The following is a 15,721-nucleotide window of genomic DNA, read 5'->3' as shown; positions in this document are numbered from 1 at the left end:
CCTAATTTCTCTAAAAACCCTAAACATTTCAAATCTCCCAAATCATATTAGTAGGCGTGTACGTAGAGATTGATTGATGTGAAGCACAAATGGTGGTTTGTGTTGGTTGAAGAAGACGACGATGGAGCAATGGCAGCAGTGCTGGTGAAGCCGCCATTGCACAACTTCCCGCTATCCTTCGTGAAATGGGGGAGCAAGAACCACACAAACACCAACCACCGCTACCGTCGCCCTATCTCAGCCGAGCCCGAGCCTTCCATTGACGATGACCGCAACGATTCAGAGTCTCAGTCGCAGCATCACCGCGTCGGATCCCGCACCACGGGCTACCGCTTCTCGGTCGCTTCCTGCTCTGAGAAGGTTCCATAGAGTAACGAGAAAGCAAGCGAGGAGAGCGACGACGACAACGACAACGACACTAAGGCTTTCGACTTCGCCGCCGCGGCTACGACAGAGGAGGTGGAGGTTCAGAAGCCATGGAATCTGAAGCGAATAATAACACCGACGGCGAGGTGCATGAGACGGAAGCTAGGCCGAAGCAGAGCGAGCAGCCAGCGCCGAAGTTGGTAGCGGAGAGAGAGAGAGAGAGAGAGAGAGAGAGAGAGAGATTAAAGTAGACCTGAACGTGGGATGAGAGAAAGGTGGAAGTCAATTGGAGAGGAAGATAATAGAGGAGGGTAATTTGGTCAAGAAAAAAATATGACAAGTCAAAAATTTTGTTAGTGGGAATAGTCTCTAAGAGTCTATTAGGTTGATGGGAATTTTAGAATCTCATTTTGTTAGTGGGGAAAAAATGTCTAGATTTAGGGCTAGTGAGAATTTTCCCTTTAAGAAATTCACCAAATTATATTTTGCCTAAACTATTCTTAATGAGTTGATTAAAACAACTAACTTAAAAGGTTATTATAATAAAAAGCAAAAAGAAATTAAAAAATAAAAAAACAGTGCAGATAATTATGAAAAATGGATATATGGGAAGTTAAGACTTATAACTCCCCACTACCTGTAACCAAAAAAAAACTCCCCACTACCCACTAACGTAACTTAAAAAAAAAAAAAACAAAGAACTAACTTATTATCAACTTTCACACGCAGGTATAAAGGCTATCAAACCGTAAACCCTAGAATCGCTCTCTTCTTCCTAACAGTTAAAATCAGCCAAAGAGCATGTTGGACATGAAAGCAGGAATAGCTGATGAGGTCCGACCGGGAAAGCCTCGGTGGGGAGAGCTAGATGAGGATGACGGAGATCTGGACTTTCTTTTGCCCTCGAAGGAGGTGATCGGACCCGACGAGAACGGCGTTAAGAAGGTGATTGAGTACAAATTCAATGATGAAGGCAGAAAGGTGAAGATCACTACTACCTTTCGGACTCGGAAGCTCGCTAGAGCTAGGCTCAGTAAGCAGGCCGTCGAGCGCCGCTCGTGGGTCAAATTCGGCGACGCTGTCAAGGAGAACGCCGGCAAAAGCCGAACCTTGGTCTCCACTGAAGAGATCCATCTTGAGCGCCCTAAGGCTCTTGGTATGGTTTCTTCTTCTATTGTTTTGCTTTTGGTTAGTTGTTTGCTATGCTCTAGGGTTTGGTGGGTTATGATTTACTCATGCATGAGAATTTGGCTATCGAATTTCCTGATACATGTTGCAAAATTTGGGTATTCCTTGCTAGCTAGCTCTGTTTTCTTTAGGGTTTAGGGTTAGTTATATTCTTCAGCTCCTGGTATAGTTCATTCTATATTGCAAAGAAGAAAAAGTAATATGATTGAGTCTTTTACGTTCTATTCGCCATCATCATATTTTTTTTTTTAAAGAAGTTCACTATCGTTGGGAGATGCTTATATAAATTCTGAAATCTCCTGTCATCAACTTATCGTTGGGAGATGCTTTTTTAAACGTTAATATCGCTTGCATGTCGTTGCGTGATGTGTTTACATAGGTTTCATCTGCCATGCTTGATTCTCTTTATGATATAGAAAAAAAATTGATTCTCATTACGTACAATAGATCAAAATTCAAATGTTCGAATACTATGCTGAGTTGCTGATTTCCAAATTTGCAGAAACTAGTCCAAATGCTCAATTTGACAATATCTTATTCATTGAGAAAAGACTTTAACCAGTGCATAATTTTATTACTCGGTAGAACTCAAAAAACCTTCTTTTAACAGCAACAGAAAACTGAAACATTACTTTGATAGTCATTCTTCATTAATTATATCATCATTAACATATATACAGTCTCTTGTGTAAATAAGCCACCAAATACCTTCATCACGTTATTCTCGATTTGCCTCAGTTTTGGATTTAGGCTTTGACTCCTCATTTGGTTTCGGAGTTGCAACTTTCTTAGCAAATGTGGATCTAATTCATTTAGACGATTTTGTTGTTGTTGTTGCTCAATGCTATGTGATCACAGTGATAACTGGTTTCTTGGGTTTAGACGTTTAGTCACAATCATCACCTCATTTTTACATTTTTCTAATTTATTTTGGAACTCCAAACAGGTAGTAGCAAGGCGGCAGAACCAGAACCTTTGGCCCCCAAAAACAACGCTACTTACGTCAAATGCAGGTAATGTAAGGGTGAGCACTGGACTTCGAGTTGCCCACACAAGCATCTTTTCCAAGATACAGAAGCATCTGAAGTCGTTGTAGCAGATACCAAAGCTCCTGAACCCGGCAAGACTGCATATATTCCTCCACGCTTGAGACCTGGGGTAGACAGATCCGAAGTAAAACCACGAAGGAATGATGAGAATTCTGTTCGTGTCACCAACCTTTCGGACGATATAAGGGAGGCCGACTTGCGGGAACTTTTCGAGCCTTTCGGCGAAGTTAGTCGTGTTTATGTTGCTCTTGACAAAGAAACTCAAGTCAGCAGAGGATTTGGTTTTGTTAACTTTGTGAGTAGGGAAGATGGGCAGAAAGCTATCAACAAATTGAATGGGTATGGTTACGACAATCTCATTCTTAGTGTCGAGTGGGCAGCACCCAGGCCAAATTAGAGGTCTTTCACCCTTTCCTTCCCCCTCTCTGTTCCTTTGTTCTTACATAACAAGATAATTGCATTCAATTATATTAAGGTCTAACTAGTTTGAGCTTGTTTTGTTGTGGACAGCCTTTGGCTTTATTATGACTAGAAATGTTTTTAATTTTGACATTAGAAGAAACCTTGAGGTAAACTATTTTTATGATTGTTATGACAAAGTATAATAGTATTGTGACTACTCTAGCCTGACCTGGTACGTAATTTTCAATCAGATATCATCAAGAAAAAAAGAAAGAAACATATAAATCATGCTAGTATTGAAGATAAAGATTGGCCTATAATTGAGGCTGCAACACCTTTGGTGCTTGTCACCATTTCTCCTTGATATATGCCTTCAAAATCTTATGATTTGCTTACCAGAAAATCCTCATCATCAGACTCTTTTAATAGGATTAAAACAAATGGTTATGTCCATATCAACTTTTTAAAGAATCTTTGATATTAACTTTTATCATTTCATATCAATAACCATTATGCCCAGTACTATATATTCTGTGTGAATGTTTATGCTTCATTGTAGTTTGGAGTTTGGACTGGTTACAGGCAAAACACTTGACCTCGTGCTCTTCTCTTCGACACGAATTTGAGCCTCCTCTTGTGTATAAATTTTTCATAGATTTAAGTTCATAGATATAGAGCAACTCGATCTGGGAGTAGTATAATAATTTTTCTCAGTACTTTGAAATGTCAACAAACTAATTAAGAAAATAAGATTCGAAATTGAAATATGTTTGCATAAATGGCATTCCCTTGATTTGATTTGTCCTGGTTGGAAAAGGAGATCATTGTCTCAAAGCTGGCAATGTGATGAGCAATCGTTGATGTAAGTAATGAATAATTGGATATGAACAAAGGTGTGGAACTAATCACATGTGGTAATTGGTAAAAAGAAACGTTGCATCCAGGCCATTTGAAATTGGAAGAATACAAAATGATGAAGTTAACAACGTATTTGTCACAATAATATATATACATGTTAAATAAGAAAATCATGTTGAGCACTTGGGAAATTCGATCTATAAGTAATGTGATGTTTTGGTGATGATCTTTCATTCGTTCAGTAATGAAGAGCAGGAAAACCATCTGCTTCTGTATCCCTGCCTGGAAACCCAAAGAAGGGAATGATCAAGAGATTGAAGAGAAGCACGAAGACGAATCCCATTCCAGCTCTCGTCGCCGGCGCGGCAAGAGAAGAGAAGAGGAGGGCATGTCGTGTCAACGGCTCATAATGATGATCATGGTGAAGGCAACACCGATGCAGCTGGTGCTACTGCTGCCTCAAGCACTAGTGTCGGCGATGCCGCTGTTGTTATGGTGAGTACTGCCAACATTTCTTCCATGGACGGCGGTGACGGTGGCAGCGCACATGGCGGTGGCGGTGGTGGTGAAGGTTAAAGATCGATCCAATGGAAAAATGGTTGCATTTTGAAGTTTTTTTTACCATGCATTTTCGAATGTTTTCTTCAATGTTTTATTTGTTAGACTTGTTTGGTACGTTGTTGAGATTGAATTTATGAAGCTTGGTAGTGAGAGGCCAACACTATAGCTTGAAATCGAAACTTGGATTGATTTTCTTAATAAATGAAAATTTGTGAAATACGAGAAGGTTTGCATACGAGTCCATGAACACTTTCAATCTTCTTTTCAAATTCATTCAAAAAATAATAATTAATGTCTTTTACAAAAAAAAAAAAAAACAAAGACCGCTTGTGATAATGTATGAAAAACCCAACATGTATAGGCCCAAATAAATCAGGTCCACAATTCTCGTCTCTACTATATTAGAAAGTCAAGTTTTTTTAGTGTCAAATGCTTCACCAATATTTTGAACTCTCCATATTATCCATTAATTATGAAAAAACTGTTCATATAGAAAATATGTTGAAAGGGTAGTACGGTAAAATAGAAAGTAAATAAACCAAAAATAAAAATTATGAGATTACAATGGAGAAAAATATGGGACATGATAATAAGATAGTAGCAGTTTCATTCCACTTTTAGTGGAGCATTTCAAGTAAAACTATTATTCAACCACTCTCACGTGCAGATGTACCGGTAAAATGCACTGCATTTGCATTGGATCACAATTTTTTATGAAGGTAGTTATTTTATCCAGTTATAAAACCCTACCCACTTTTCTCTTCCTAATTATCCTTTTATATTTTATTTATTTTGTTTTTGTTATTTTGTTATTCACCATATTAACTCTTGTTCTTAATAATCTGAATCAATTTAGAGTCAATTACATATAAGTCCATTTTGATACATTTTTTTCCACATAGGTCCACCCAAACATTTTTACCCACATAAGTCCACCCAAGCCTAATTAGAGTTTTATATTGGGTATTGAAGTTCAATTAAATTACAAACTGTCATTTAACTAATAAATTAAATTCTCTGTCATATATTTACAAATATGCCATTATGAAAAAGTCAACAACCACTTTTCTCTCCGACTAAGTCTCCGGCCGTCCTCAGGCAAGATCTCCGGCCGACCTCCATCGTCCTCAGATCCTCGATAGATTTGCACCTCACCGACGAATCACCTTCATCGTCACCGTCTCGGACTCATAGGAGAAGGTGCGGAGAAGAAGACGACGAGGCTGATAGGAGAAGGTGCGGCTGGCGATGACGAGGGCTGATCGGAGGATCGGAAAAGGTAGAGGAAGGTCCACGCGCAGTGGGGAGATCTACTAAGGCGTATAAATCTCTGCTTCAGTAGAGGAGGGGCGTGAGCACGTCAGGCGAACAAGATATTCCAACGGCAGTAGGCGCCGAGTAGGTGGTGGATGACGTCGTCGGAGTTGGTTGGACCTTGTAGATCCGGCTGCGCATTGAGGAGATGCAGTCTAGGTCGAAGCGGAGGTCGTCGAGGAGTCTTCAACGGTGGATCCAGATGTCATCGTCAAGGTGACAACATCGTCAAAGCCGGAGATACAATCAAGACCGAGTCAAAAGTCGCACCGAGGCGGCGGCGGCGGCTTCGTCATGGCAGCAGCGTCAGGCTTGAAGTGGAAGAATGGAGAGAGAGAGAGAGAGAGAGAGTGAGAGAGAGTTGGTGTAAAGGAGAGGAGACCATTTTAGGTACATGTAAAAGTAAAATAACAGATTTAGCCTTATTATATGGGTAAAACTGTGAGGGTGGATTTATGTAGGAGAAAATGTTCAGAATGTGACTTGTATGAAATTTTCTAATCAATTTAATAAGGATAGTATTGAACTGCTCGTTTTATAGTAGTAGAGATTAAACAATTCAATAAAAATTGTTATATAGAAAAGAAAAGATAAAAAATAATAATAATAATATAAAAAAAAATTCTTCACTATGGTGGAGTATCGTCTCCCACATCTCGTTTTAGCAGTTTTTTTTTTTAATATTTTTTTTAGAAGCCCAAAATGGCCATGGATTCGGTCCGCTAAGTCGAAATCAGCCCACTAATCACTGAGGCAAGAAACATGTTAAAGAAAACCAATAATAACTAGAAAGGTAGCCCACGCGTTGCTGTGGGACTTTCGATACTGTAACATGCCATTTTTTATGGTCAATAAATGTTGTATCAGTTATCAACTTTGCTTGAAAACAGAGAGTAAAATCCCTATTCGTAGCTTTACTATGACAATGCACTGTAATGTTCTTGTTTCAATGAACTGATAACGATCATTCTATAATTACAAAGATTTGTAAACTTGTTGATTGCAAATTACTGATAGACAACAACAAAAATATATACATCTACCTTGATACATGTGCATTGTGCTAGCATCTGTTGTGCTTGTTTTTAAGGATACTACAGAAAAATATAGAAGACAATCATCTTTCATTCTCAACATCTTTAGTAATGTTTGTGGCAAATTGCCTTATGTAATTAATAAAATCTACCCATGAGGAATATCATTGTTGTCCATTTTAACTGTAAGCTAGTCAAACCCCACTATACATAATTATTATATGAACGTGGTTCTGAAATCAATTTGATCATGGCCATGGACATGGTTCTAGAATCAATCCATGCTCTGAAGATATATAGACATAATAGTCATCCATTAATAAGCCACACTAAGAGTAGAATAGTTAGCAACAACAAATAATAGATTCAGAAAAGAAGTAATAACATATACTGATGATATAAGATTGCCAATTTAATGGAAGTGATAACAGTTACCAAGAATGCCTCATTTGATATCCTTTTCAAACTTAAAAATTTAAATAACAGATAAGATAGTAAATAATCTGTTCTAAAAAAATGCTCCAGTGTTAGCAGGTAAAATATTTTCGATCAATAATTCTTCTATCAAATGCCTCATATGATTAAATATTCTAGCAGGCAGTAATATCCATTTCAAACTAATCAGGACCCAAAATATATTCTTCTAAAATGTCAATGGAATTGATGCACATATTCATGTATGCAGCCGAACCAAATACCAAAAAAAAAAAGGAAAAGGAAAAGATATATACTGTATATGAAAAAATAAGATCAAAATCAAATGGGAAGAGGCTAATCAAACCCTTTGAAGTATAAGTATTCACAGGTCCTGTAAGAGCATATGCAGCAGTAGGCAATGCCTATAGGCAGAGTTTGAACAAAGGCAGATACTATTCACATAAATTGCATTTGCCTTCATGTTATGTATGCAGTAGTTGAAGGCAATAACATGAAGACAATGTACTATTTTAAGTAAAAAAATCATTTTGATAATATTTGAATTATATTTGGATATATATTGCTTTATCTTTAAATTAAAATATATATCAAATACAAGATAAATTGCTATTGACAAAATATCTCATCCGGATAAGATTTTATCCAATCTTAAGTTGACACGTGTATATCTCGGATAAACCATTATCTTCATAACAAAATTATCTTTGATTTCAGATAAGATTTCCGGCCAATGAACATCTTACACATGTCGTTATTTTAACTTCAAGTGTACCATGATTGTCAATAAATATATCTCATACTTTCTCATCTACTCCTACAAACTCATTCTACATCTGAATTTCTTCTGAAATCTCTTCTTCCACCCAAACACTTCATAACATTTTTGATGTTTTAACTTTTAAATGGAAGAGTTGAACAACTGGTTGTTGCAGAGGCATCAAGAGAGTACATAAGATATTGAGCGAATCCAAGCCACAAATGCTCAGCTTGCTGTAGTTTTGGCAGAGTATGATTCCTCTGATCCACCAAGAGGGCGTGGTTCACGGCCTGGTCGTTCTCGGAATGTCGAAAGACACAGGGAGTCACGTGGTCAATGTCTTATGGAGGATTACTTCATCGAACATCCAATCTTTGAGGAAGTAGACTTCCGGAGGAGGTATAGAATGCGAAGGTCAGTCTTTAATCGTATCATGGAGAGCCTTTGCAACTACGACACGTTCTGGCAACAAAAACCTGATTGCTCTGGCAAAATGGAGTTCCTACCTCAGCAAAAAATGACAGGTGCCTTACGTATGCTTGCATACGGTGCTGCTGCCAATCAATGTGCTGAAATAACTAGAATGGGGGAATCCACCACGTTGGAATGTTTGAAGAAATTCTGCCAGCAAGTGGAAACTCTTTACTCCGAGTGGTACCTTCGCACTCTAACACTTGCAGACCTCCACCGGCTTCTTCAAAGAGTAGATAAGCGTGGTTTTCCAGGCATGATTGGGAGCATTGACTGTATGCACTGGGAGTGGAAAAATTGTCCGACTGGATGGGCCGGAGCTTACACTGGTCGTAAAGGTCGCCCAACAATTATTCTTGAAGCGGTGGCGTCCTACGACACATGGATATGACATGCATTTTTCGGAACTCCTGGAGCTCAAAATGATATTAATGTGCTCGGACAGTCGAAAGTGTTCCAACGTGTCATCTCTGGAAGTGCCCCCTTCAGTGACGTTCAAGGTCAACGACATTACCTTCTCCAACCCCATACTACCTAGCTGATGGAATTTATCCTCGGTGGTCAACATTCGTCAAAACATTCCGAACCCAGAGGTTTTGCTGAGAAACTCTTTGCTAAAAAACAAGAAGCGTATCGGAAAGATGTGGAAATGTGTTTTGGTATTCTTCAATCTCGTTTTGCTATTTTACGTCACTGTGCTCGTTTGTTTAAATTGTCGACTCTTCGAAGCATCATGGTAGCTTGCATTATTATTCACAACATGATTGTAGATGATGAGTTTGTTGAAGAAGACTTTGTAGAGCCTAACGAGATTGACAACATGAACCCAGCAGGAGCAAACGTTTATGATCGTCCCTTGGACGATGAAGGACGTCCTATTCCTTTCCAACCAGTGGGAAGAGACGGACAAAATCTTCCACAGCTCATTGACCGGGTGCAACAACTTCACTCGTCCTATCTCCACAAGACTTTTCAAGATGCTTTAGTTGTGCACAACTGGAATTTGGAAGCTCTTGAAGAATGATTGAAATGGATGTTGGACTTTTTTTGTTTTAAATAATTGACAATTGTATTGTCAATTTGAGTGTGTTTAATTTTTAATTTTTAATTAATGCTTGTCTAACTGTGTGGTATGTTTTTTCATAAATAAGTGGCAATTGTATTGTCACGTAGTGTGTTTTGTAATTTTTCTGATCAAGTTTTGTAATTTAAATATGCTTGTCTAATGTATGCTTTGTTATTAATAAATTATACTAATTTCATAATGTCAAACTTTTATTCGCTAAAATAAAACTTACATAAATAACATGCTAAGACTAGGAACAAAATTTCAAATAATAAAAATCATGGGGCTTAATCGAACCATTGGGTGTCTTCAACACTGCTACTAACATCTTCTCCTGCTTTTGCTTTAATCGCATCTTTCCTTTTTTTCCACCATAGCTTTGAACCCGGAGACAAGGTAGTAGTATCTTTTGACATAATTTTTGTGTGTTCTTTTTCCTCCTCAAGTGCCAATACTCTTGCCGCGTGATATCGGGAATCCTCATCCCTTTTCCTAATTAGCTCAACAGTAGCAGCAGTGGATCGAGCAAGACTTTCTATTGCAATTGCTACACGGTCATCTTTCTCTTGCTTCTTCTTTCCTTTTCTTATTGCTTCTTTTGAAGCCTTTATTCCCTGTGGCCTTGCAGATGGACTTGGTGGTGTTTCCAAAACTTCTTCCTCATCCAAGTTAGTGGGAGAATCCGTCTCTTTCGAGTCAAATGTCGGCCGCAGGAGGGGTTCTTGGTGGATCCATGAAAGACCGATGTTGCTTAACTTCCTCCCAACATGCTTGTTTATCAAACTCTTTCCCTTTACTTTTGTCGGCATAATTAGCTTGAGCTTGGACGTATTATACATATGAAGGAAAAAAAAATTAGTAAATTAAAACAACTACATATAATTAATTTATAATTTAACACAATTATATTTGTCAAAAACATATTACCTCATCCATTAGATTTTCACCACTTCGTCGATTGTGTGCGGCTTTTTGCAAAGATTCATGCCAAACTTTGAGTGTGGCCTTCAAATTGCGCCAATGGGATTGTAGGCCTTGTTGGCTTTGACAATCGTCAGGATTTCCTTCCCAATTTGCCTTAAAGTCGCCATGAATTTTTTCCCATAACTTGTTACTTGATTGACGATTGCCAGTTATGGTGCATGTAGTAAAACGTACCCATGATCTACACAATTGAATTTCTTCACATGGATGCCAATTAGCCATATTTAGAATGCAATGAAAGAGAAGGAAAATATGGCAAACAAGAAACGGAAGAGAAAGGAAATAGATGAACAAGAAAGAGATGAATAAGGTTGTAGGAATGCCCAATCCAACATTGGGTATATATAGAAATTTTGTATGGCAGATTTTTTCTACCGTTGCATGCTTTGTATATTTAATTTACATTGTTACCGTTTTTTTTCCGTTGGGTTCTCATCTCAAAATCTCATTCAACTACATTGTTTAATAATATAAGTGTGTAGAATGGGCTCCACCATGTGATGAGAAGTCAGGCAACAAGGGAGGCAAATTTTGCCTCTTCAATTGGTTGGGCAGGTGGGCCGTAGTACATTGCCTACAATTGTTTCATATTGTTGCATACGGTTTTTGATGTAAAAGGCAGAAAAGGCTGCCTTTGCCCATGCCTAAGCCTATTGCTGCATATGCTCTAATTAGATTAAGACTTTTTTGGAGTCATCGCGTCTTGCCCATCAAATTAACCTGAAAGAAGAGTTTATCTTTAATATAAGATTAACTTTTCTGTTATTCAAATACTCAACACAAAGAATAAAAGAATCATTGCAATGAAAACTAACTAATTAACAATTTTTAATAATCACTCCACAGCTCACCCCACCATGCAAGTTTTAATGAAAGCCTTTGGAAAATTAATGCTCTATTGCTCTTTTACATTACCATTCTTTCAAACTACAAAGACAAAATACTTGTTAATTTTGCTGTTCTTAGAAATCTTAAATATAGGTAACATTATATTGAATATCACACTCCAACCATGGAGGATCCTCTTCTTCCCACATCAAGCTGAAATAGAGATAAAGAACCAAGAATGTAACACCATATTGCTTGCGGTAGATATTTTCACAAACCACGCACTTATGCTACTAAAGTAAATGATAGTAGTCATTTAATTCATAGATACTGTTATACAAACAATTACACTTATAATCAAGTACCCAATCTAGATAGAATCAATAACAAAACAAACCAAAAATAGAAACACAGATGAGTAACAATAGTTAGGTCAAAGTTAAATCAAAATCTTTTTTAACAATGTCAATATACGTAAAATGCTTTTTAAGCTCAAAATTTAATCCCTCAATACATATGAAAGGTTAAAAAAATAAACACGACGTACTATAAGCAAGGCTTTGATGTGGGTCATAGTAAACGGCGTCTTGGAATCTCTCTCGTCTTTTAACCGCAGTAAAAAAAACTCACAAAATCTTTACTCCCCTCGTCCTTATCACCTTCCTTCTCCACCCTCAGCTGTGTATCTATCACCTTTCCAAATATCGCGTCAAACCTCTTCACAATTCCCTCCATTTGCTTCACCAGGCCTTGCAAGTCAAACCGGGCCAAACCCGAATAAAAGTCCGAGACGTTCGGCTTCGCCAGCAGCTCCGTTATCTCCGATATCACTTCCCGGAACTCCCTCCCCAGCCCGGCGCCTCCTCCCTCACAGTTCCGCCCCACAGCATCTTGGTAACCACGTTCAGTGTGTTCAGAAACATCCGCTCCCCCACGTTCACCGACAACTCGACCCGGCCGTAGAAGAACCCGACCTTTCGCCGGACCTGCTTGCTGCGGAGATCGTGGACGGAGTCGAGTGTGGTCTTGCTAAGCATCTGGAGCACGCAAACCTTCCGCAGAATTCGCCACTCGGGGCCGTACGGGGTCCAGGCGATGTCGGAACCGCCGTACGTGGTGGCCAGGGCGGCGACGGGGACGTCGTGGTTGGCGAAGATGACGTCATGGTCCTTGAGGACCTGGCGGGCGAGGGAGGGGGAGGTGATGACGACAACGAGCTTGGTGCCGAGGCGGAGCTTGTAGATTGGGCCGACAAAAAAAAAAGCCCCAACATAGAGGCCCAAAGCTGTTAGAACGTGGCATCACTGTTTTTTACTTTAGATAAACAGTGTAAATAAACAGTAATCAACAAATAGATATATCGTAAATGGTCTTATCGATCATCGGGAGATATCAAGATTCGGAATCCTTGACGTACGGTCAGGTCAGATAAATGATTTACTACCTCGATCTGCGTTGATTTTTTGTTCTTAAATTTATCAAACAGGGTTCTTCTTTCTCCAATCCCCTAAATCGTTGGTTAATTTTAGTCTGCGACTGTAATTAATTTGTACGTGTGTGCGTGAGAACGAGTAAACAGCCCTAGCTAAGTTCCTGAATCCTTAGACGAAAATACCTATCTATTTCTCTCTATAATTCTATTTCGTTTTGGAATTGCATTGGGATTCAGAGATGAATATGCACGTACGGCTGTTTAATTAGGGTTTATATCTATGAATTGGGATCAAATCAACTGCTCTAGTCTAAAAGGATCGAATCTAATTGCTTGCTAGCCAGCTGCCCTTGGTTCGTCCTGATGAAAGGCATGGTGATCGATCGTGATTGTCGATGAATTGAAGGCTGTTGTATATAGAGATCGATGACGTCGATCGATGATTAACTGGCATAAGCTAGCGAAGCCCTTAATTTGCATTCAACATCGAGGAGTACCTCTGGTCTTTCAATTCATCATTAGCTTTATATATATGGTTCATTATATATTTGTAATTTCTTCTGTGCTTACTGATTGCCATTGCTGGTTTATGCTTTTGCAGAGAATCTGATCATTAGGATACATATCTAATGGTTTTGATGGACTCCGTGGACGTATACAGGAGGCACCGGAGAGAGCTGAGAGACAAGAACCAAACACGGGGGAGGAGGACGACCAAGGTAAAGAAGAAACGAAAGGTAAATAAAAAGTCTACAATTTATCCTAGCTCGCTCAGTACTCATGAATAAAGTAAATTTATCATGCATATTACTATTTTCGATCTAAACGATCGATGTCACTTATTTAGCAAAGAGGAGTGTGGCTTGAGATCTTATGGGGTGTGCATATATTGTCTGCAATACACACAAACGCCCCATTAGCCAATATATAGTACAATAGCATGCTATGTAATGGCAATGGCCTTTTTGTGTACTCATGCCAATCCCGGTTGTTTAGAGCAAGGTAACGAGGCTAGACGATGAACATGAACGAACGCCGCCAACGCCAGTATCTGATGGTGCAAAACCATTTCAAGATGGCTGGTGATGGAGGAGGAGGAGGAACAAGATGGATCAATTGCATTGTTTTCAGATTTCAAAATGGGAGGAGGATCATCGATGGTGTTTTAGCAAATGGAAATGGAGGAGAAGCAAAGGAGAGGTAATAATTGATATCGAACTTAACTTCTTTTGGTCATATTGGTTTGTCTAAACAGTGTTACTTTGCATAAACACATACGTATATACACACCATTTTCTCTTGCTTCTGGTCTAAGAATGCAAAACGTCCGCTAGGCACCTTGCAATACATTACCATTAGACTAACCGGCCATCTACCGCTTTACGCAGTATTAGGTCACTTGAGCTCATTACTCTCTATATAATAGCGTTAAGGCAGTAGCACTGTTCATTTCTGTGGTGAATGGACGGTGCTACCCCTTAACGCGTTTTATTTACAAAACTGACATTGCTCGCCTGAATAGACTGTTCTGCCCTTGCCTTTGTTTATTTGGATAGTTGGTGATGTGGTGTCGTCTTCGTTTTCGTCTTCTTCCACGAAGACCTAACGTGTCTTCCATTTGATGAAGAACGTTGCCATCTGTTGTTTTCCTTCTCTTTTTCCCTCCGCGGTTCCTCACTCGGGCTTGCATGTCCCATCGTAGAAAGCCGGCAGTGCAACCAAAGACCCAGCCCTTTGTTTACTGTTGTTCATTTAATAGGTCTTCTATTCTCCCATCTCCATCTGATTGATTTATTTTGTTTTCGATTGTTGATTTCTTATTCCGCTTCCTGTTCCAGGTATTTGAGCTGAAACAACGATTGCGGGAGAATCTAAAACTCAGGTATTTGAGCTTCTTTCTTCTTCTTTATTCCGTCCTTTCAACCAGATTTCTCAAGAATTTGATATGTCAAACAAGAGAACATTTTTATATTAGAGCTGAATAGAAATCCATTGATGTGATCTGGTACAGATTGATCTTTGCTCTGACAAAATTTTCCGCTTTTGGGCAATTGGTTTTTGTATATACGCTGGGTATGTCAATTGGTGTACAAATTTGGTTGCATGTGTACTTACTCTCTATATAATAGCGTTAAGGCAGTAGCACTGTTCATTTCTGTGGTGAATGGACGGTGCTACCCCTTAACGCGTTTTATTTACAAAACTGACATTGTTCGCCTGAATAGACTGTTCTGCCCTTGCCTTTGTTTATTTGGATAGTTGGTGATGTGGTGTCGTCTTCGTTTTCGTCTTCTTCCACGAAGACCTAACGTGTCTTCCATTTGATGAAGAACGTTGCCATCTGTTGTTTTCCTTCTCTTTTTCCCTCCGCGGTTCCTCACTCGGGCTTGCATGTCCCATCGTAGAAAGCCGGCAGTGCAACCAAAGACCCAGCCCTTTGTTTACTGTTGTTCATTTAATAGGTCTTCTATTCTCCCATCTCCATCTGATTGATTTATTTTGTTTTCGATTGTTGATTTCTTATTCCGCTTCCTGTTCCAGGTATTTGAGCTGAAACAACGATTGCGGGACAATCTAAAACTCAGGTATTTGAGCTTCTTTCTTCTTCTTTATTCCGTCCTTTCAACCAGATTTCTCAAGAATTTGATATGTCAAACAAGAGAACATTTTTATATTAGAGCTGAATAGAAATCCATTGATGTGATCTGGTACAGATTGATCTTTGCTCTGACAAAATTTTCCGCTTTTGGGCAATTGGTTTTTGTATATACGCTGGGTATGTCAATTGGTGTACAAATTTGGTTGCATGTGTACTTACTCATTATACAAATTTGTAGTCTCTTTGTTAATTCATGTCTTGATTCTGGAAGGGTCAAATTCACTGAGATCCCAACTTGAAACCTATCCAATCGACCATGAGGTGTAAGAATCAAATCTGCTGAAGACAACCAATTCAATTCGCTCTTTACGTAA

The 15,721-nt window shown here is 38.9% G+C and overlaps 3 protein-coding genes, 1 non-coding gene and 1 pseudogene across 4 annotated transcripts in view; 4 read left to right on the top strand and 1 right to left on the bottom strand.

The window, feature by feature from the left end:
- Positions 1-1,176: 1,176 nt before the first annotated feature.
- On the top strand, positions 1,177-3,000 carry LOC101308975 (annotated as a pseudogene).
- A 1,107-nt stretch (positions 3,001-4,107) lies between these two features.
- On the top strand, positions 4,108-8,829 carry LOC101308684. The gene is made up of 3 exons (XM_004301250.1): positions 4,108-4,249; positions 4,291-4,358; positions 8,197-8,829. Exons 1-3 carry the CDS (start codon positions 4,108-4,110, stop codon positions 8,827-8,829), a joined length of 843 nt encoding a protein of 280 aa, XP_004301298.1.
- Positions 8,830-8,979: 150 nt separating this feature from the next.
- Positions 8,980-9,462, top strand: LOC101308386. Its single transcript, XM_004301249.1, has one exon. It carries the CDS (start codon positions 8,980-8,982, stop codon positions 9,460-9,462), a length of 483 nt encoding a protein of 160 aa, XP_004301297.1.
- A 2,025-nt stretch (positions 9,463-11,487) lies between these two features.
- On the bottom strand, positions 11,488-13,328 carry LOC101308096 (cytochrome P450 93A3-like). The gene is made up of 4 exons (XM_004301248.1): positions 13,319-13,328; positions 12,369-12,601; positions 11,947-12,309; positions 11,488-11,529 (listed from the first exon to the last, which is right to left on the bottom strand). Exons 1-4 carry the CDS (start codon positions 13,326-13,328, stop codon positions 11,488-11,490), a joined length of 648 nt encoding a protein of 215 aa, XP_004301296.1.
- Positions 13,329-14,357: 1,029 nt separating this feature from the next.
- The window catches only part of LOC101292412, a 2,609-nt gene continuing 1,245 nt past the window's right edge, over positions 14,358-15,721 (top strand). Inside the window, exons 1-2 of the transcript XR_184665.1 lie at positions 14,358-14,507; positions 14,587-14,630. This is a non-coding gene — a transcript (uncharacterized LOC101292412). The remainder of the gene's footprint in view (positions 14,508-14,586; positions 14,631-15,721) is intronic.

Source organism: Fragaria vesca, linkage group LG5, assembly GCF_000184155.1.
Source record: "Fragaria vesca subsp. vesca linkage group LG5, FraVesHawaii_1.0, whole genome shotgun sequence".
NCBI lineage: Eukaryota > Viridiplantae > Streptophyta > Magnoliopsida > Rosales > Rosaceae > Fragaria > Fragaria vesca.
Note: the sequence above shows the minus strand (reverse complement) of the source record. Positions and strands in the feature narration are given on the sequence as shown.